The sequence below is a fragment of the Phyllostomus hastatus genome, unplaced genomic scaffold, assembly GCF_019186645.2.
Source record: "Phyllostomus hastatus isolate PE091 unplaced genomic scaffold, TTU_PhHast_1.1 phas_contig_86, whole genome shotgun sequence".
Classification (NCBI taxonomy): domain Eukaryota; kingdom Metazoa; phylum Chordata; class Mammalia; order Chiroptera; family Phyllostomidae; genus Phyllostomus; species Phyllostomus hastatus.
Genome location: NW_025333977.1, coordinates 90,430,648 through 90,453,725, shown reverse-complemented (window position 1 = coordinate 90,453,725; position 23,078 = coordinate 90,430,648). Strand labels below are relative to the sequence as shown.

Sequence of the window (23,078 nt, the reverse complement as noted above, 5' to 3'; positions counted from 1 at the left end):
TCTTAAAAAAGTGCAAACTAAAACAAGAAGCCTTTAAATTCCACTTAAATTAGCAAAGTACTTTTTAAGTGATAGTACCCAAAGCATCATTATAATCATCATCCATAGCATTTTAAAGTGGAGTTTTAATTAATTTGAAGTAATATTCAAATGTTCTGGAAAGTAATCTGATAATTTATTACTGAGAGGCACACAGAAAATATAACTTTACTTTGTAAACTTATTTTTATTGTATTTTCCCATTACCATTTCTCCCCCTTATGCCCTCTTCCACTTCCTTACACCATCCTCTCCCCACAATCAACACACTGTTGTCCACGTTCATGAGCCCTTTTTCTTTTTTGCTGGTCCAGCAGCCCCTAACCACCCCTGCCAGAGCTTTCAGCCTGCTCTCTATCTATGAGTCTGACTCTATTTTGCTTGCTAGTTCAGTTTGTTCATTAGATTTCACATATGAGTGAAATCATATGGCATTTGTCTTTCTCTGACTGGCTTATTTCACTTAGTGTAATGTTCTCCAGGTCCATCCATTCAGCCACAAAGGGTAAAATTTTCTACTTTTTTTACAGTCAAGTAGTATTCAATTGTGTAAATGTACCATAGTATTTTATCCACTCATCTACTGGCTATTATAAAAAATTATACAGTGAATATAAGGGTACTTATATTCTTTTGAATTAGTATTTTGGTTTTCTTCAGATAAATTCCCAGAAGTGGAATGGCTGGGTCAAAAAGCAGTTACATTCTAAATTTTTTGAGGTAACTCCATACTGCTGTCCACATGGCTGCACCAATCTGCATCCCCATCAACAGTGCAAAAGGGTTCCCCTTTCTCCACATCCTGGCCAGAACTTGTTATTTGTTGATTTACTGCTGATAGCCATTTTGGCAAGTGTGAGGTGATGTCTCATTGTGGTTTTAATTTGCATCTCTCTGATTTGCATCTCTAGTGATGTTGAGTATGTGTTCATATGTCTATGGGCCACCTGTATGTCCTCCTTGGAGAAGTGTCTATTCAGGTCCTTTGCCCATTTTTTAATTGGGTTGTTTGTCTTCCTGGTGTTGAGTTGTGTGAATTTTTTATGTATTTTGGAGATTATCCCTTGTTCAATATATCTTTGGCAAGTTGTTCTCCCATACAGTTGGCTCCCTTTTCATGTTGATGATGGATTTTTTAGCTGTGCAGAATCTTTTTGATTTGATGTAGTCCCATTGTGTATTTTTCCTTTATTTGCTTTGTCCTAAGAGACATATCAGTAAAAATATTGCTATGGGAGATATCTGAAAATTTCCTGCCTATGTTTTCATCTAGGATTTTTATGGTATCATGACTTATATTAAAAATAAATAGTTATATTTAAGTATTTTATCCATTTTGAGTTTATTCTGGAACTAAGAAAACAATCCCATTTACTGTTGCACCAAAAATAAAAATAAAGTATCTAGGAATAAATTTAACCAAAGATGTAAAAAACCTGTACTCAGAAAACTATGGGACACTGAAGAAAGAAATTGAGGAAGATATGAATAAGTGGAAGCATATACTATGTTCATGAATTAGAAGAATTAACATAATTAAAATGTCCATACTACCCAAAGTAATCTACAGATTCAATGCAATTCCTGTTAAAATACCAATAGCATATTTCACAGAACTAGGACAAATATTCCAAAAATTTATGTGGAACCCAAAAAAGGATTTTGAATAGCTTCAGCAATCTTGAGAAAGAAGAACAAAGTTAGAGGGATCACAATACCTGATATCAAACTATACTACAAGGCCACTGCAATCAAAACAGTCACATAAGAACAGACATAAGAACAGATATAGGTCAACAGAACAGATAGAGAGCCCAGAAATAAACCCATGTCTTTATGGTCAATTAATATTTTACAAAGGAGGCAAGAGCATACAATGGAGTAAAGACAGTCTTATCAATAAATAATGTAGTGAGAACTGGGCTGGTACATGTAAAAAAAAATGAAATTAGACAACCATCTTACATCATACACCCATTCCCATTATTGTCTTTTTCTTTTTTAAAATGTTATTGATTATGCTATTACAGTTGTTTCGATTTCCCCCTATGACCCCCTCCATCTGGTCCCCCCATTCTCTCCAGCAATATCACCCCTTAGTTCATGTGTGTGGGTCATGCATATAAATAATTTGGCTTCACACCTCCTTTACTATTCTTAATATCACCCTATTTTTTACCTACCAATTTAAGCTTCTTAATCCCTGCACATTTCCCTCCATTTTTCCCCTTCATTCCCTCAAACTGATAACCCTCCAAATGATCTCCATATCCATCATTCTGTTTCTGTTCTGGTTGTTTGCTTGGTTTGTTTTTTTAGATTCAGTTGTTGATAGTTGTGAATTACTTGCTTTTTTAATGTTCATAGTTTTGATATTCTTGTTTTTCTTACATAAATCCCTTTAATATTTCATATAATAGTGGCTTGGTAATGATAAACTCCTTTAGATTTACCTTGTCTGGGAAACACTTTACCTGCCCTTCAATTCTAAATAATAGCTTGCTGGATGAAGTAATCTAGGTGGTAGGACTTTGCTTTTCATCCCTTTGACTACTTCTTGCTAGTCTCTTCTTTCCTGAAAAGTTTCTTTTGTGAAATCAGCTGATAGTCTTATGGGAAGTCCTTTGTAGGTAACTCTTTGCTTTTCTCTTGCTGCTTTTAAGATCCTCTCTTTATATTTAAGCTTTGGCATTTTAATAATGATGTGTCTTGGTGTGGTCCTCTTTGGGTCCAACTTGCTTGGGACTCGCTGTGTTTCCTGGACTTGTATGTCTATTTCCTTCACTGAATTAGGGAATTTTTCTTTCATTATTTTTTCAAATAAATCTTCAATTATTTGCTCTTCCTCTTCTCCTTCTGGCATCCCTATGATTTGGATGTTGGCATGTTTGGAGATGTCCCAGAGGTTCCTTATAATTTCCTCATTTTTTTGAATTCTTATTTCTTCTTTCTGTGCTTGTTAAATGTCGGCTTCCTTTCTTTTACTGTTGTTTCCCTGTGGATTTTTCTTTTATTTTTCACTTAGTGTAGCCTTCATTTCTTCTTTTGTGTTGTTGCTGTACTCAAGGAGATCTCAAAGCATCCTAATCACCAGTGATTTGGACTCTGCATCTTACAGATTGGCTATCTCTGTTTCATTTAATTCTTTTCCTGGGGTTTTGTTTTGTTCTTTCATTTAGGCCATATTTCTTTGTCTCCTTAGTTTGGTAGCCTCTTTGTATTTGTTTCTGTGTATTAGGTAGAGTTGCTTTGACTCCCTGTCTGAGTAGCATGACCCATTGTAGAAAAGACACCTATAAATTGTGTGGGGTGGAGACTTATGTAAATGCCAAGGCAAGGAAACCTGCTTCACTGGTGTGACTGTGCTGGGAGAGGGCTCAGAGAGGGGACAGTGCAGCTGTCTGGCTTCTGGAGGTTTGCCTGGCATTTGTCCCATTTCCAGTCACTTCACCCATTTCCTGTATGCAACTTGTGCCCTTCTAGCTGCTGCCCTGATGATGAAATCCAGAGTGGGTGGGTTTGCATACATTCTAAGTTAGTATGGGACCTCTAAGCAGCAAAAATCTGGTAGTTTTTTCTGCTGCCCCAACCCCCACTGGTTTTTGCTTGCACAGGTAATGGGGATTTTTCTTCATGGTGCTCTAACTCTAGGCAGTGAGGTCTGGGATTGCTCACTCCCAAGATATTCCTCCTGATTTTTTTAAAATATGTTTTATTGATTATGCTATTACAGTTGTCCCATTCCCCCACATTCCCCTCTGCCCTGCATACCTCCTCCCACCTGCATTCCCCTTCCCCCCTTTAGTTCATGTCCATGGGTCATACATATACATTCCTTGGCTTCTATATTTCCAACACTATTCTCCCCCTGTCTATTTTCTACCTACCATTTATGCTACTTATTCCCTGCACCTTCCCCGCTCTGTTCCTCTCACACTCCCCTGATGATAACCCTCCATGTGATCTTCATTTCTGTGATTCTGTTCCTCTTCTAGTTATTTGCTTAGTTCATTTTTGGGGTTTTTTTAGGTTTGGTTATTAATAATTGTGAGTTTGTTGTCATTTTACTGTTCATATCTTTTATCTTTTTCTATTTCTTAGAAAAGTCCCTTTAACATTTCATATAATAAGGGCTTGGTGATGATGAACTCCTTTAACTTGACCTCATCTGGGAAGCACTTTATCTGCCCTTCCATTCTAAATGATAGCTTTGCTGAATAGAGTAATCTTGGAAGTAGGTCCTTGCCTTTCATGATTTCAAATACTTCTTTCCAGCCCCTTCTTGCCTGTAAGGTTTCTTTTGAGAAATCAGCTGATAGTCTAAAGGGAACTCCTTTGTAGGTAACTGTCTCCTTTTCTTTTACCGTTTTTAAGATTCTCTCCTTATCTTTAACCTTGGCTAATGTAATTATGATGTGCCTTGATGTGTGCTTCCTTGGTTCCAACTTCTTTGGGACTCTCTGAGCTTCCTGGACTTCCTGGGAGTCTATTTCCTTTGCCAGATTGGGGAAGTTCTCCTTCATTATGTTTTCAAATAGGTGTTCAATTTCTTGCTCTTCCTCTTCTCCTTCTGGCACCCCTATGATTCGGATGTTGGAATGTTTAAAGTTATCCTGGAGGTTCCTCAGCCTCTCCTCATTGTATTGAATTCTTGCTTCTTCATTTGGTTCTGGTTGAATATTTCTTTCCTCCTTCTGCTCCAAACCACTGATTCGAGTCCCAGTTTCCTTTCTGTCACTGTTGGTTTCCTGTACATTTTTCTTTATTTCACTTTTCATAGCCTTCATTTTTTCATCTAATTTGCCACCAAATTCAACCAATTGTGTGAGCTTCCTGATTACCAGTGTTTTGAACTGTGCATCTGAGAGGTTGGCTATCTCTTAGTTGCTTAGTTGGATTTTTTCTGGTGCTTTGATCTGTATTTTCATTTGGGCAATTATTATTATTATTATTATTATTATTATTATTATTATTATTATTATTATTATTTTGTCTCAGTGTACCTTTTATGTAGTTAGGGGCAGAGACTTAGGTGTTCACCAGGGTGGGGAAACCCAAGTTGCTGTGTAGTGATGCTATACATGGGGGAGAGGTCTGAGAGGGAACAGTGCTGCTTGCTCTGCTCTGTGCTGGCTTTCAGTCACTTCCAGGGCTACGCGCAAACAAATTGGGCCCTTCTGGTACTGATTCCCAGGTGGATGGGTTTGGATATATTCTAGGACCCTGTGGGTCTCTCCAGCAAACTCTCCTGTGAGACTGGGAGTTTCTCCTGATGCCACAACCCCCACAGGTTTTTTCAGTTAGAGGTTTTGAGGCTTTATTTTCCCACACTGGGACCCTGGGTGGCACTGTCTGTCTCGATCCCTAGTTGTTCCTCCCTGTTTATCTGCATATAAATGTGGGACTGCCCAGTTCACCAGCCGCTGCCTTGCCGGGTCCTCCAGCCACCACCTTCCAGTCCTCTCCGCTCTGGCTGCCCAACTCTGCCCCTCCTACCGGCCTGGATGAATGTTTCTTCTTTAACTCCTTGGTTGTTGGACTTCCATACAGTTCAATTTTCTGTCAGTTCTGGTTGTTTTTTGGTTTTAAATTTGTTGTTGTTCTTCTTTTGGTTGTGTGAGGAGGCACAATGTGTCTACCTATGCCTGCATCTTGGTCAGAAGTCCCTTCTTCATTTTTTAAAAAATATTTTATTTATTTAATTTTAGACAGAGGGAAGGAAGGGGAGGAAGAAAGAGAGAGAAACATAAATGGGTGGTTGTCTCTCATGCACCCTCTACTGGGGACCTGGCCTGCAACCTAGGCATGTACCCTGATGGGGAATCGACCGGAGAAACTTTGGTTTGCCAGCCACTGCTCAGTCTACTGAGCCATACCAACCAGGGCTCCCTCCTGATTTTTACCCACCATGCATGAATGTGGGGCCATCTATTCCACTTCCACTGCCGCCTCTTCTGTGCCAAACTGCTTCTCTGCCTGTCTCTGAAACTCTGCCCCTCTTATTTATCTGGATGAATGCAGCTTCTTTAAATCCTTGGTTGTTGGACTTACATACAGCTTGATTTTCTGGTGGTTCTAGGTGTTATTTGTTTTAAGATCTGGTTGTAATTCTTTCTATGGTTGTGTAAGGAGTTGAAGCATGTCTACCTACACCTCCATCTTGACTGGAAAATCAGACGATTGTTAATGTATTATTATAGGACTGTTTAGGAAGCTCTGAAGGTGGACTCTTATTTGAATCAAAATGAGGGAAAGTCAACTTACTGACTTTGTGGGCCTTTCTCTTTTCCATTTCTCCATTATTATATTCATCCCTCCCTGGGGCTGGTTTCTTCTTACGCTATTAACAATTTTATCTTAATCTCATGAATGTCCCAATTCCTGCCATATTCCCTCCTAGATGCCCTATTTTTTGTCTTCCCATGACCTTCTTTTGAATACCACCAAATACCTACACATCTTTAGCTATGGAGATCTCACTTTTTAAAACTACTGTTCTTTTTTATCTTTACATTAGTGTATTGATTTTCATGCATTATGAAAGCAATTCACACCCATTTAAAACTGTAAGAATGCAATGAAATATGAACAAATAAAAACCACCTGTTACTCTAATTTCCAGAAGTAACCACTATTAATTTATGCTGAATTTACTTCAAGTCTTTTTTTTAAGATTTTATTTATTTATTTTTAGAGAGAGGGGAAGGGAAGGAAAGAGGGAGAGAAACATCAATGTGTGGTAGCCTCTGGTGTGCCTCCTACTGGAGACCTGGCCCACAACCCAGGCATATGCCCTGACTGGGGTCATACTGGCAACTCTTTGGTTCCCAAGCCCGTGCTCAATTCACTGAGCTTCAACAGTGAGGGCTCAAGTCTTTTTTAATTAAAAAACAAAACTAAACTAAAACTAACCAGGATCTTATTAGATACATTTTATATCTAGCCCTTCTTTATATAAGTTAGAAGTGAAATGTTTCTAACTTATGTAAAACTTTAAATACATCATTGAAAAGAAATCAGAGTATCTTGAAAAGCAGGATGAAGAAAATGTCATCATCAGATATAATCAATTTTAATATTTTGACCTATGTACTTCTGGTCTTCTTCCCTATGCATATACCAATGCATATTATTATAAAAACTGGATGATAATCTATAAAAACTGTAAAATATTGAACCCTGTGTGAAAATATTCAACATTTATACAACAAACATTCACTGAGCACTTACCATAACTGCAGCGTTGGGGCAACATGGAGAAGTAGACAGAAAATGTCTTTGCCTTCATAAAGCTTACATTCCACTGAGCAGAAAATACAATAAACAAGTAAGAACACAGGACATCTGAACACATAACATCTGAACACAGGACATATAAGTGCTATGAAATAAAAGAAAGCAGAGCAAGGGAATGAAGACTGAAAAAAGGGCACTGACTTCATTGTGCAGGGGGCTCATCCCCCTGTGGAGATGACATTTGAACAGACTCCTGAAGAAAAATAAACACCACCACCTACAAATACAGTATTGTTTTTCTGGTAGTGTCAGCTTTTTAAGTGTTTACTTGTGACTTCTCCTCTTCATTGTAAATAAATATTTGCCTTTGTCCCTATTTTTATATTATTATTCTTAAAGGGGTTATGGGGGAAGTCAGGACATGACCCCGCCACGACCTCAGAGAACAGATGGCAGTCACAAGGAATGAGGAAAACAGTCCGTGTCTGGTTGCCCCAGCTCTCCTAATGCTCCTGTGTTCATCACAGAAGTGTAGAGTGTCACAGGCTACTTTCTCTAACACTGTAAGTAGCACCAAGGCTGGAGGTGAGGCCCAGTTGCTGTGCACTGATCCCCTGCCATCAGGGCACTTCCCTGAAATGTGAGTAGTAAATGGCATGTCCACATAGGCTGGTCCTCCAGGTGGTTTTTCAGAATATCGTAACAGAAGAGCAGCTCCTTGGTTTGGAAGGGCTGCATTACGAGGGGCCTTAAACTGCATGAGCTTCAGTCCTCACAAATCACGGATCTGTGGCTGGCGGATCTCTGCAAGGGAGGCTGGGAGCTGTAATTCTTAAGGGAAAGAACAGTGTTGGGAGGCAGTCCCTAGACTCTGTCATGCTGGTGGGTGGTCAGTGGCTCAGCACATCACAAGTCCCACCTGGCTGTGGAAAATCCCAGAAACAGATTCATATCACAGGACTCTGGGTAGGTTAGGGTTTGGAAGCCTTAAGTCCATCTGAATGAGGCTGAAAATAAGAGGATGGATTGAATGCATGTATGAAAAAAAATTATATCCCCAGATTCCACTGCCAGCCATGTCACGCAGCTGAAGAACCTTTCCCCCTCATCCTGACAGTGACGCTTGAGTCACTTTAATATGTTCTCTGAGCTACTGCTGTCAGCAATTTACCTTCTTCAGACACCTCTTTTATTTTTCAGTGTCTTCCACTTCTGAAAACCCAGTGTCTGCGTGCATTCAGAATGGCCCCGCTGTGCTTTCGCATGTTAGTTTATTTCATGATAGAATAATTTTGAAACCCAGACCAATTTTTTTTGATGCCGCAAAAAGCAGAAGGAGTGAAAGCAGTCAGGTGATGACAGGAATGAATGAGCCTGTTGAGGCTTTAACATCCTGCTAGAGGAGACATTTGCTTGGCAGACTCCCAGCCTAGATGCCAGGCTGAACACCCCATGATGTGGCAGCATTTGAAGCGTCATGTTCTGCGTGTGCGGCTCACTCTATGGTCTGGACAAATATAGAGGTTTGTTACTGTGACTTACTTTGCTGCCTTTGAGACTTAAAGCCAAGGTATTTTTACTGCACAGACCCTGTGCTGATTGCAGTGATAATGTGGGCAGATTTACACATGCAGCTTCCTACTGAATGTTTCTTTAGAAAAAAATTTCAGGAGAGTTAAAGGTAGCAAGAGATAACATGCAACTTAATTACTTAATCCTACTAAAAAATTTCCAAGGTTTTGAAGAATACTTTTGTTGGAAAACTTTCCTTTGATTTTTCCAAGTTTTTTCTAGCCTTCCTTCCATATACACTGTATAAGCTCAGCTTTGCACACCAGTGAACCTGCTGGTTCTGACTCCAGCTGCACGTTAGAACAACCTGGAGATCTCTTGAAACATGTGGGTACCAGGGCCCCATTTCCAGAGATTCTGGTTCAGCTATTTGGGGATGGGGCACTGGCCTTGGTAGTTTTTAAAGCTCCTCAGGTGATTAGCCATGCAGTCAGAACTGAGGACAACAGCACCAGGGGATAGAGGGGCAAGGATGTTTATCTATCCTTTTTCCAGAGAGTGAAGTAGTAGAAAATTCTGGTGGTTGTAGGGAATTCAGCCCCTGGAGTTTCCAATGACAAGAGGCTGATGGCAGCCTTCCTGACTTTCCCTCATCCCGAGGGACTTAGAGCTTGGGATAGGAGGGAAGCTGGGATTTGTGGGGCCCAACTCTCAGGTCAGGCTGGGAAGGCAGCTGTTCTAGAAAGAATGCCTTCCCTCTAAATTAAAATACTCAGAGTAGGAGATGTGGTTCAAGAGGACGAGGAAGTTCTTGAGAATGTGTTTTTTGACTTTACAATTGGAAATGACCTCAGTGAAGAGAAAAGGAGGATACACATAAAAGAATCTAGTGGGGGTTGCACTGGGAGGGGAGCTCAGATCACAAAGCACAGAAGCAAGGAGGGTACATATGAGAGACCTTGTAGGAGAGCACCAGGAAAGCCCAGCTCACTGAGCCTTGCAACACAACGGCTACGGACAACAAAATAAAAGCTACTTTACTTAAGTCCAGAAGAACAGGTTCAAGGAAGGAGATTTGGGCTCACTGCTCGGAGCCAACAACATAATGTTGGTGGATGAGAAAAGAAAGTGACAACCCCACCACTTTTGTTTGTTTAGTCTATCCAAGAGAATGAGCATTTCACTGAAACAGGGTGGTCTTTGCTTGGAAGGACCTGAAAGCTAAGACAAAAAGTTTAAATGAAAAAAAATATGCAAAAAGCTAGGGAAATTCTAAAAATTAAAACATTAATTAAAATCAGAATAAGAAAATAAAATAAAATGAGAATACATAGATTAGTGGAACAGGGAAGAAAGCATGACATCCAAATTTTGAAATTCACTATACGGTAAAAGTGATATTCAGTGAGGAAAGAAAATTAGTATTGGGACAAGTGACTAACCATTTTGAAAGAAAAAAAGCTGGATGTCTTTGTCATTCCTTAAATCAAAATAAATTTGAGATGCATTTTAAAATGCCAGGAATAAATTTATATGTGATCTTGTAGTGGAAAAGAGTTTTCTGAATAAAAAAATATATATTCACATACATACATGTATACACATACATACACACACATAAAAAGCATACTACATATTTGTTTATGAACAACAACAAAAACCAAAATGCTGGGAAGGATACACAGCAAACTTGACAGTAGTTATTTGTGGGATGTGAAATTGGAGGGCAAAAATTGAGTTTCTCTATCTCCATATATGTGTATATACACACACACATATGCACACTAACACTAAATTAATAATTAAGCATACATTTTATATATATGTATTTTATATATGTAGATATGAGTTAGGTATTTGTTGATTTTTTACAGAGAAGGTACATATAATAAAAATAAATTTTAAATACCAATATTGGGTAAGAGTCTGAAGGACAAACTTGTTTAAAATAATTGCAGGTTGTTTTTTCTTTTTTTTTTTTGGCCCAGACAAATCTTCCCCCAGAGTCCAAAATTATGTGAGAACTGCCTAAGTCATAGTCTAGGAAAGGGAAGACTTATATTTTATTATACTTTATTGATTATGCTGTTATAGTTGTCCCAATTACTCCTCCTTCACTCCACCCCACCCAGAATCCCCCACTTCCTCAGGCAATCCCCACCCCTTTGTTCATGTCTATGGGTCCTGGGTATAAGTTCTTTGGCTGCTCTATTTCCTATACTGTACATCTCCATGGCTATTCTGTGACTACCAACTTGTACTTCTTAATATCCTCACCTCTTCACCCATTCACCCGAACCTCCTCCCATCTGGCAACCATGAAAACACTCTCTGTTTCCATGATTTTGTCTGTTCTTCTTGTTTGCTTGGTTTGATTTTTAGATTCAGTTGTTGATAGCTATGTGTTAATTGCCATTTCATTGTTTATAGTTTTGATCTTCTTTTTCTTAAAGACGTCCCTCTAACATTTCATGTAAGGATGGTATGGGGATCATAAACTCGTTCAGTTTTTTTCTTGTCTGGGAAGCTCTTTATCTGCCCTTTGATTATAAATGATAGCTTTGCTGGGTAGAGCAATCTTAGATGTAGTCCCTGAGGGGATGTAGTTCCCCGAAGTCTTTTCATGCCTTTGTATATTTCTTGACAATCCCTTCTAGCCTGCAAAGTTTGTTTTGAGAAATCAGCTGACAGTTTTATGGGAACACCCCTGTGGGTAATTAACTGTTTTTCTGTTGCTGCTTTTAAGATTCTCTGTTTATCTTTATCTTTGGGAATTTAAATTATTATTATTATTTTTTTAATTTTATTTTAATTGTCGTTCAAATACAATTTTCTTTTACTCCCATTCCAGCCCTCCCCATCTCCCTCCCATTTCCACCCCCCCTAGTTTTTGTTCATGTGTCCTTTATACTTGTTCCTGTGGGCATTTAAATTATGATGTGTCTTGGTGTGGGCTTCTTTGCATCCATGTCGTTTGGGACTCGCTGTGCTTCCTGGATTTGCATGTCTAATTTCCTTCACCAAATTAGGGAAGTTCTCTCATTATTGTTTTGATTAGACTTCCAATTTTCTTGTCCTTCCTTTTCTCCTTCTGGCACTTCTATGATGAGAAGTTGGGCAACTATGAAGTTGTCCCAAAGGCTCCTTACACCATCCTTGTTTGGGGGGCTTCTTTTTTCTTCTTGTTGTTCTGTTTGGTTTTTGCTACTTTATGTTCCAAATCACTTATTTGATTCTTGGTTTCATCCACTCTACTGTTGTTTCCCAGTAAATTGTTCATTTCTCTTAGTGTATCTTACATTTCTGCCTGGATCTTTTTTATGCTGTTGAGGTCCTCACTAAGTTCCTTGAGCATCCTTATAACCAGTGTTTTGAACTCTGCATTTGATGGATTGTTTATCTCCATTTTGTTTAGTACTTTCTCTGGTGTTTTGATCTGTTATTTCATTTGGGCCATGTTTGTCTCCTCATTTTGGCAGCCTCCCTGTGTTTGTTTCTATCTATTAGGTAGAGCTGCTATGACTCCCTGTCTTGGTAGTGTGGCCTAATATAGGTGTCCTAAAGGTTCCAGTGGCACAGCCCCTTGTATCACCCAAGCTGGGTACTCGAGGTGTGCTCTTTGTGTGAGCTGAGTACACCCTCCTCTTATAGTTGAGCCTTGGTTGCTGTTGGCAGGTCATGGGAGGCATTTACTCAGGCCAGTGAGACAGCTGCAATGACTGGCTGTGACCGCTGATCACCAACCGCTACCCTCTACGGAGGATAAGCTGTGAAGGGGCAGAGAGGTGGTGCCCTGACATAGTCTGTAGCTGTCTATTGGTTGCACAAGCTCTGGGGTTTCTCAGTGTTGCAGGCCAGGGTCAGCCACCACCTGTGTTCTGCGTGGGGGCACCCAGCATTAGGTACAAAGCAATTTCAGATGGCTGCTACTTGTATTGGTCTTGGAGGCTCCCGGGTGAATCCAAGCTGTAACTCAAGGCTGGCTGCTGCTACTTCTTGGCCTGGGGCCAATTAGCAAGTGGTATGAGAGGGTGGGGACTCAGTGAGGCCAGCTGTTGCTTGTTTGGGAGGATTTGGAAAGGTGTGAAGCATTAGCCAAGATAAGCCATTCATATGGTAAAGCTACTATTACAGCTTTGGTGGGCCCTAAGTTGGGTGGGGCAGAGTGTCAGGGAATCCCCAGGGTGGGGCAAACAGTGTGAGCCAGGTTGATGGAGTCTCAGATATGGTATTCACCTGCTGGCTCTGTGGCTCTGTGGCTCTGTGGGGGGAGGTTCAGAAGAGGAACAATGACCTCTGCCCACCATTCTGTCTGGAAGAAAACTACCCCCCAGTTCTCACCCTGATGCCAGACACTTCAGTACCTCCCTCTATGCCACTGGTGCCTTTCAAGCTGCTACCCCCATGCTGGAACTCAGAGAGAGTGAATTTGAGTAATTCCGTGTGCAGGCCTTTTAAGAGGAATTGCTTGGGAATCCACTAGTTCCTTTCACCAACTCAAACCCCGCTGGTTTTTGCAGCCAGGAATTATGGGGGCTTATCTTCCTGGAACTGGAACCCTGGGCTGGGAGGCCTGGTGTGGGGCTGGAGTCCCTTGTTCCTGAGGTATTCTTCCCCAATTTGCATCCACCACACATGGGCTGTGGGACCAGCCTGTTCTGTGTGTCTGCATCTCCTACCGGTCTGGATGGATTTGGTTTCTTTAGTTTTGTAGTTGTCAGACTTCCATTCACCTCGACTTCTGATGATTTAGTGATGGTTGTTCTGTAGTTTAGTTGTAATTTTTATGTGGTTTTGCAAGAAGGTGAGCCATGTTTACATACACCTCCATCTTGACCAGAAGTGGGAAGACGTATTAAGTGGGCATTATGCTGTTTAGTACAATAATGATTAGTGGGGGCTTGAAAAGGAAGCAACAATCATTAGAAGGAAGAATCTCCAACTAAGTCTTGTTGGTCATGGGAGAGAGGAAGCCCTGTGTGGCCTCTGAGTTCTGACACTTAACCACCTCTGTGACCTTGGACAAACGACCTAATCTCCCAGAGCCTCAGCCTCCTTGTATACAACCCCATGGGATTGTGGGAGCATCACATGGAATGTGGCTAAAAATGCATCCAAATGGTAAAGGGCTGTGCAGGATTCTAGGCTACATTCTTTAACAACATTTTAATTCTCATCAAATTTGCAAGTGACATAAAGTTAAAGACAGAAAGAGACAGAAATAGATTCTAAAGTATCCTGGCAGGCTAAAACAAAGTTGAATTTTCAAAATAAAATGTAACTAGAAAAATAGTCTTAAAAGTTATATAAAAACTTTGCAAATATCTTTAAAAATTCCAAGAGCTAGCAGTTTAGAAAACCAGATAATTTCATACAGTCTTGGTAAGAGTATAAATAAGCACACCACTGAAGGAAAATAGACAATACATATCACAGGCCTTAAAGATAAGCATATTCTTTGACCCAGAAAGCCACTTCTGAAGACATATAAATTGTATAAAATCACCCAACCAAAGATGTTCATTCAAGTATTATTCATGGTTAGGAATAACTGCTAATAACATATATATCTAATAATAGATTTGTAAGTAAACAATTATACTTACATGCCATGAAGTACTATACAGCAATAGTTCTCAGCTGGGGGAGATTTTGCCTCCTCCTGGGAAACATTTGGCAAAGTCTGGAGACACTTTTGCTTGTTATAACTTGGGGGGGAGGAGGTGCTACTGGCATTTTAGTGGGTAGAGGCCAGAGATACCACTAAAAATCATACAATGTATAGGAAAGCACCCCCACCACAAAGAATTACCTGTCCCAAAAATGTCAATAGTGCCAAGAAACAGTGTTGAGAAACTCTGCTGTATAGTCTTTAAAAATTATGTTGAGGCAGAATAGCTAATGATATAGGAAAACACTAAAGTATTTTATAGAATTTTTTAAAGTTATAAAACACTGACCAATTTCATTTGTGATGAAAAATGGACTGCATTCAACAGTACTTGGTGATAGCAGGGTTTTGAGTGATGTAAGTTTCCTTCTACATTTTTCAAAGTCTTATATCACATATATTACCTTGAACACTGGTGAAAAAGTTTTGATGGTTTTTGTTGACAATGAGCCTGCAATCTTGGGCTTGATTAACCGAGATCTATCTTGTAAGATCTGGAACGAGGGACCCGTGGTCCTCTCCGGCCCGCACTGGCCGGGCCTCACCTGCACTCTTGTGTTCAGGACGGGGCGCCACATTTCCTCAGGCATGTAGGAGCTCTGTGTTTACACAGTGCCCACTTGTGCAGTACAAGTGGTGATCACAGTCTGATCCAATAAGCTGAAAGTTACCTTTAGGCAATTCTCCGATGATTCCCCAGGTAAATGTCATCTTCCAGAGCTCCCGTCCTCCCTTCCACACGAGATGTGGACAAAGGCTCACTCTGTCCCAGTGACAGTGAGGGGGGACCTAGAACCATGCCAGCTCTTACAGATCCTCGCTCCCTGTGCTGGTCAATGCCACGCCTGACGTGGTGGCCGCTGAGGGGCATTCTGTCACTGCCTGTTACCGAAGGCTGGGGCTTGGCCACTCTCCTTCCTTCTCTAGCCCTGGTTGGCCACCACCTAATCCCTGCTGCTGCTCTGAACCGCCGAGGCCAGCTGTGACCTCACTGAGATGACCCCCCAGGAAGCTAATAGGCCAGACTCTCAGCCAGCTTTCACACCGCTCTGTGGGGACCCAGGGAAACTCTGAGTCCTGGCCACACAGAAAGCAGCGCTGCCTGGAGTTAAACTCAGGCCCTCCCTGCTGAACTGGGTCACTAAACTATTTATTTAGGGCATGCTCTTTTTTTACATGTGTGGTTTTTTTGGAGGGGGCACTGCTAAGGAAGTAGAGGGAATGAAAGACTGAACAGATAATGCGGGAGTAGGCAGGGGTATTGGGAAGTTGGGACATTGTCCACAACAAGAGCTCTCAGAACTTTCGATTTCACTGAAGAGCTCTGGGAGTGGCACCTCGTCAACACAGCACGAAGAACTCTGGGGCTCTGATCCTCCTCCCCACCGACCTATCAGCAAGAAGGACGGAGGCTGTGAGGGAGGGGGCCAGACCAGGAAACAGGGCTGAACATTCCCACACGGCCACTCCCCAGCAAGGCCACCAAACTGTGCTGCCAAGTACCAGGACCACCGATTACAACAGAAGCCAAGGCAGCCGGTGCGAGGCAATTCTTTGCCCATGAAAAAATACTGAGTGGATGCAGCATGGGGTGCTCTGGCTCTGGGGCACTGGTGGGCACAGGGCAGGGTGTTAGTCATACAGGGGTGCTGAAAGCAGGGCTAGTGGGAAAAATGGCTGGGAGGATGGAACACAGGCAGGCGGCAGAGGGAGGCATCAGAGCAGAGAACCCGGGTGGCACTGTTCTTGGAGAAGGTGGTGTGAAGGCTGGGAAGTTACCGTGGCTGGGGGCAGGCTGGTTAACAGACCCAACATCTGCACACTGAGAATATACCACCAAGTTCCCCACACCACCCCTTCCAGCCCGTGTGCAGGGCAAGCAGCCTCGAAGCTCCTCCTCTACTCCCCTCCGATGCCCCTTGGAGCCTGGGCTTGACCCCTGCACTTATCCCTGACATGGAGACTTCTATTCAAAGGGAGAGCATGAAGGGACTGGAAGGAGGAGGAAAAGACAGAAATTACGGGAGAAAGAAAAATATGTAAATGAGTTCCAGGAAAACACACAAGGCCGAAACCACAATGACCCAGCAAAAGCTAATGCTTGGTTACCGTTGACTTCAGCATCTCATTTCCCCGATCACCTGGATGTATTTCCTACCAACACTAGTTGTCTTCTGACAGGATATTCTGAGGTCCAATTTCCCTGTTCTGCTCTTCAGTGATTGATAGGGGCTGGCGCCCGCCCCGTGCCACCCTCGGGAGTGTCTTCGGTGTGGACGACCCTGGGCTGTGGCGCCTCCCAGAACACGAGGTGGGAGGAGGGAGAACACGAGCGCCCATCCTTTGTCAGCACTGGCTCTGCAGAAATAACCCACACCACCAAACAATTGGCTTAATTTTATTTCAAAATTGTACAAAATGGCCATAAGCGCCTCTAAAAAACTGTCTTCAGACATGTGGAAATTCAGAAAGAACAATAAAACAGGGTATCATTCACAGTGTAATGGAAAGGCTTTCTCTGAGGCAGACGTTACAACTCTTCTTTCTTCTTCCCTAGTCTCTCGTGGTCTCCCTCTCGGAGGGTTCGAATAAAATTGGTAAATCCCAATTCCTGTAGGGAAGGGGAGGGAAAGAGAGAGAGGAGAGGAATTTTAACCCCTGATACAGATGCATGCTCTCCCTCACTCCCCTTCCCTGACCCTCCACGTACAGAAACGGCCGAACCAGCATGGGCAGCTGCTCCAGAGAAGCCCTGAGAAGCGGGGAAAGAAACTCCCACAGCCCGGAAGCCGCCCTGGCTCTGGGGCAGGACTTATGTGACGACCTCTTGAGACCCTCTTCCGGCCTGGCCCAGGCCCTTGCCTTCTCAGCCCCGATGGGCCCTCTGGAGGCCCCGCCCTTTACTGCTCCGCAGGGGTGGTTTCCCTGCCATCAGCAGAAAGAGCTCAGGGCAGATTCCTCTCCCCAACTCACCGTCCGATCACTATCGTATTTTTCTACAAACTTCCCGTAGTGGTAGTAGTGGAAAGTGGGGTAGCCCTTGATGCCCTCCTGCTGACACAGGTCCTGGTTCGTATCTCTGACGCAGTCAACAGCAGCGCAGGAGATCTAGCAGGGATGGGAGAAGGGTCAGCACTGGGGCCTCCAGCTGAGAGCTGAGGCCTGCAGGCTGCACGAGGGCTGTGCACCAGGTGCTTTCTGAGGTCTTTCCCCAACAGCGGGGAGGAGCTGACTGACGCATCCCCTGCCTGGAACTCCTTGGAGACCAATGGTGCCTGTTTTCTATTTCCAAGGTAGATGGGTAAGATTTGAGCACTCAGCTTGGCGTGCCCTGAGACTACTGTTTAAAATTGGGAGTACAGCAGCCCATCTGTATCTGCAGGTTTCCCATCTATGGAGTCAACCAACCCCAACTCAAAAAATTTTGAAAAATGGAAAGTCCTAAGAAGTTCCAAAAAGCAAAATTTGACCTTGCCACATGCCAAGCACGATGCTGAATTCAGTGGAATGAAGTGATGTACAGGCACAAGCTGCTATCGCCTACATATGACCAGAGTAGGTCATATGCAAACAGGAGACCTTTTATATAAGGGGCTTGGGCATCCTCAGATTTTGGTATCTGTGGGCAGTCCTAGAACCAATCCCCCAAGGATACCAAGGGATGACTATCGTGACCGTAATGGAAATTATGACTTGAAAGCAGTTGTAAACAGCACATTTTGTGATACTTTCTGCAAGGCACTGTAAGATCCATTCATTAACCAGTTCATATTCCCTGAACATTTGCTTGGGAGGCAGTCTAGTTCCAAGGTTAAGAGCAAAGCTTTGAAGTCAAGTTTTCCAAGTGTGAATGTTGGCTTGTTTGCATACTAAGATCTAAGAAAAATTACCTATGCGGCTGGTGCCTCAGTTCCCAGAGGCACCGGGCCCTGACACATGGTTAGCGGCCAGTAAATGTCAGCTGTTTTTTTTGGTAAACTTACTGACCTTTAGAGAGAGGAAGGAAGAGAGAGAGTGCATGAAACATCAATTTGTTGTTCCACTTATTGATGCACTCATTGGCTGATTCTTGTATGTGCCCTGACCAGGGATTGAACCTGCAACCTTGGTGTATTGGAATCACTCTCTCACCAACTGAGCTGCCAGGTCAGGCCCCAACTGTTGTCACAGTCATTCCTACCGGAACCACACACAAGCACCCAGTAGGTGCTTGGTGTCTGTTCAGATAAAGGACGGCAGACAGAGACAATTTGAAAGTGTGGTAGGAGGTATGATGGAGATGGTCCTGGGTGCCAAGAGAGCCTAAGGGAGTGGAACTAAGACACTGCACAGTTTGCCAGCTGAGCCGAGACTGAAACAGGAACAAAGAACGTTCCAGCCAGGGGACACTTTCCAGAAACTAGAAGAGTTCAGCCTGACCAAAGCAGAGCGTTTGGTCAGAAAGAGGTTCCCAAATTGGCCGTAGGCCTCTTCTTGCCCATATTACAAATTCCACATGCCGGGTGGTGTTTTCTTATTATTTAGTGTTCTTTCAAAACAAGACAGTATAAAGCAGGCACACAGAACTTTTTCCCTGTTCAGGGTCACAAAGCCGAGAAGGAGGGGAGAGGGTCTAGTAATGGCAACACGCAATACGAAAGCATCACAGGAGAGGAGAGGACCGATTCTGACCAGAGGCCAGCATTTACCCAAGTCCTGTCCTATGTGCTAGATGCTAAGGATACAAGGTGACTTTGGTACAGCTCAGTTGTGGAGTGACTGCCATTCTTATTGCTGAAAGACACGTAATAAGTGAGATCATTTTAGAGCCCAGTGACTGCTCCGGAGAATTAAGAGGGTGATTCAACAAGGCAATAGGTAGAAGGGCTGCCTTCTCCAGGATGGCCAAGGAGGCCTTTCCGAGGAGGTAACATTTGATGTGAACCCTGAGTGATGAGTGCAACTAGCTGCATGGTGAGCACCCAAGAAGACCAGCCCATGCCTGAGAGAGGAATGACCACGGGGTCTCTGAGAGCAGAGCACATTAAGGAAGTCAGATGGAACTATTCCCACAGCTTGAACTGTTGAACAGCCATGATTCATGAGTTCTTTGGCTGCTGGTTATTTACATTTGAACAAAGGCCCCCTTACCAGGTAGGACAGGCCCCGAGGGCCACCAGCAGTCACTGACTGGTCACTCACTGTGTGCACAGGTGAACAGGGCTACTGCTCTGTGAGTAGCAGAACTGACGGTCAGAGTGAAGAGTGAGGTGTGGCCTGCACACCGGGCACCAGCGTGCCTCACCTGCCCTCCCGCCTTCCTTCCACCTCTTCTCCAGCTGCAATGTTCTCTACAGCTGTGGTCCCCAGCCTTTCTGGCTTGGGCGGAGACAGGAGGCAGAGCTCAGGCAGTGGTGTAGCAAAGCTTCCTTCACTGGCCCGCCGCTCACCTCCTGCTGTGCAGCCCAGTTCCTAACAGGCCAAAGACCAGCAGGACCTGCGGCCGGCCGCTCCATAGCACTGCTTTACAGAGCAGAGTTTGCGCACTCACTGCACACAATCTGTATTTGGCTCTCAGTCCTGTTCTATTTGGCCCACACAGAATTATTATTTAAAAATCTGAATTAGCTACCAACCTAGAGAAAGAGCCACAAGATTTTCATATAAAAGTTTGACTTGACAGCTTCTCTTCAAAAGCCAGATTTGCTGGCACTTGCCCTTCATTCCCACAGGCAGCACCTGGCAGGGGCAGCAGGGTGGCTGTCTCCTCTGAGCAGGTTCAAATGTTGTGTGTTCCCAGGCATCCACATGAAGCGTGACCACCCCCACCCCAACCTGCGGGCCGGCCCCTGTGCACTCTGAGAACCCCAGCTCACCCTCTAGAGCACCTTGACAATTACTTAGAAACCTGAGGCAGACGCTCCTCTGGCTGTCCTCTGGGCTGTTTCTCGGGGCAGGCAGGGAGGGGCCCAGCCCAGGGGAGACCTCCTGCAGCAGGCAGGGCAGCCGTCTTGGAGACCCAGGTCCCGGATCCAATGCTCCCCTGCTAAGCTGTGAAAGTGTTTGATGAGTGTTGCTCCAGGCCCCTGTTCTCCCTGCATCCACTTTAAATTATAAATTTAATTTGTATACATGCCCTGGAGCTGTGGGAAATGTAGTGTATGATTTTATAAATCTACTAAATTAAAAATGTGTACTTATTCTGAATCACCTAAACTAGCTGCCAGCCACACACAAAGAGGGCTACCTCTAGCTGCAAAGACTCCTCCATGCGCAGTTTCCATACGAGAAGAGACAAGTGCGGACCCTCTCTCAAGGAAGAGGCGTGGACTCTTTGGAAGGAAAGCAGAGGATCTCCCAGTTTCTCATCTCTCCCAGTTTTGCCTTGTAAATGCCTTCCCCCCTCATGCCCACTGAAGATTTGTACTGAACTCACCAGCAGCACCACATGCACACCCCTAACTCCTAGATCCTTGGTGCCTGCTGTCAGGGCCCTGCCATGTTCCCTTGGCCCAGCACTTGCCACCGGCACCTGCACCTCCACCTCCAGGCTGCGGAGAGCCAGAAGCAAGGCCAGTGAATAATCTGCTCATTAATGCCCCTGCTCTGGCTCCCTTCCTGTCCGCGCCCTCCTCCTCTATCCCCTCTCAGATAGACCCTGTGTGGTCAAGTCCCAGGCCTCACTGGCTTCTGGGAGAACTCTGACAATACCTGTTGATTCCATCCTAATGCTGCCCCTTCCCAGCTGGGTGACTCTGGGCTAGTCTTTCAACCTCTCTGAGAGTCGGTCTTTGATTGGGAAAGCAGTAATACCTAGTTGAATAAGCGACTGTGAGAATAACATGACATAATGCTTTTAAAGTACTGATGGGAGAGGGACTCTCAAGAAATATTAAATATGTTATTGTTCTTCCATTCAACCAACATTTACAGAGGTCTCAGGAGTAAAGACTGCAGGGAATTCAAGGACAATAGAGGTCCCTGTCCTCAGGGAGCTTGCCCTCCTGATGGGCAGACAGCTGTGTAAACATGCTGGGGACTACACACGACATGGCCCCAGTTACAGCGGCCTCTAATCAGAGGACGGGCTCCTGCCGCCTCAGGGGCCCCACCGGGATGACCTTCGCACATGGCCAAGAGCCGCACCGCAGGCTGTGCTCACCACCAGGCTGGGCACACCTGGATGTGCAGCGTGATGAACCACCTGCCCTTGCCGCCTGGTGGTCCCCTGACCCCTGCCTGGGGTCCGTCAACCTCCCACCTGGGATCCTTGTCTTCCACGGCCCCTTCCCTGACACCACTCATTCCAACACTAACAGTGTGCCAGCCTTTCTCCACTTGGCGTGTCAGCTGCTGAAGTCCCCCAGTAAGCTGCTGGGAGGGAGCGGAGGCTCCCTAGCTAAAATGTGAACTGCCTCATGTGGCTTTATTGATTCAGTAAAATAAATCTCTGCAGGAGCTAATATTGACTTTGGCTATGAAAACGAACTGAGCAACCAATTGCATATTGATCGGGGAAGGAACTGGGACTGGCTTCTGGATGGAAAACAACGCAATTCCAGCTAAGAGGTGGGATGTCAGGAGACCCAGTTCTGGCTGCAATAGCCCACTGGGCATTCCACAACTCCTCTCCGGAGTCACGAGTGGAAGGAGAGAGCCGGACAGGCCAGAGGTTGCCGAACACCAGCCTGTGGCCGGCACGAGAGCCAGCTCTCACAGATAACAGCTCCTGGGAACCATGCCAGAGAGAGTCTGATTTGATAGCCTAGAATGGCACCCAGCAATGTGGCACCAGTAATGTTAGCCCCCCAGGCCAGAGACAGAATGCTGCCCTGAGGTCACCGAGAGCCACCTCCGGGAGCCAGGCCTGCCAGCTGCCTGGGACAGAAAGGTTAAGTGTGCCTCTGAAAACGAGGGTTATCCCTGGCCTGGAACAAAGGAAGGTAGAAGGAGAAACAGAGGGAATGACCCTAGGAAATGGCCAGCAACATTACTGGTCCAAGTTAAGACAATTAAGCAAAGGTACAGCAATGTCTCAGAGAAGGAGGGGGTCACCGTGAAAATGGGGCCTCTGTGTAGAAGTAGAACCTCCGCTCCTTCTCAGCAGCTGACTGGGGGACTTCAGCAGCTGACATGCCAAGTGGAGAAAGACTGGCACACTGTTAGTGTTGGAATGAGTGGTGTCAGGGAAGGGGCCGTGGAAGACAAGGAACCCAGGTGGGAGGTTGATGAACGCAGGCAGGGGTCAGGGCACCACTGGGCAGCAGGCGGGGGGAGGGGGCTCATCTCACTGCACATCCAGGAGGAGGGTGGACCCTCGGCTGCCTGCTGTGGGCACAGCTGGCCTGGCCTTGCTGGGACTGAGGGGATGCCTCCACAGACCCCAGAGCCACGGAGACCTAAGCAGGCCAGGGACAGGGAGACCCTACACCTCCATCACAGTCCTGTCTTGTCCAGAGCACAGAGTGTTCTCTGGGGAGTAAAGGCCTCCCCATGCCACCCAGCGCCCAGTGTGAGGGACTCTGCAGGGATGGACAGCTGGGCTACACTGGACAGCCCTGGGACGCCCAGAGCAGGCGCAGCCAGCCTGGCAGATGCACAGGCTCTGGCAGCAGGAGTGGGGCGGGTGGTGGGAGAGACT

At 44.6% G+C, this 23,078-nt stretch overlaps 1 protein-coding gene across 1 annotated transcript in view; it reads right to left on the bottom strand.

Annotated features, from left to right (window-relative positions):
- Nucleotides 1-16,843: 16,843 nt before the first annotated feature.
- The window catches only part of PDIA5 (protein disulfide isomerase family A member 5), an 88,719-nt gene continuing 82,484 nt past the window's right edge, over nt 16,844-23,078 (bottom strand). The window contains exons 16-17 of the mRNA XM_045851351.1: nt 17,432-17,566; nt 16,844-17,069 (exon numbers count right to left, since the gene is read on the bottom strand). Coding sequence (XP_045707307.1) covers nt 16,989-17,069; nt 17,432-17,566 — 216 coding nt within the window. The 3' untranslated portion in view covers nt 16,844-16,988. The remainder of the gene's footprint in view (nt 17,070-17,431; nt 17,567-23,078) is intronic.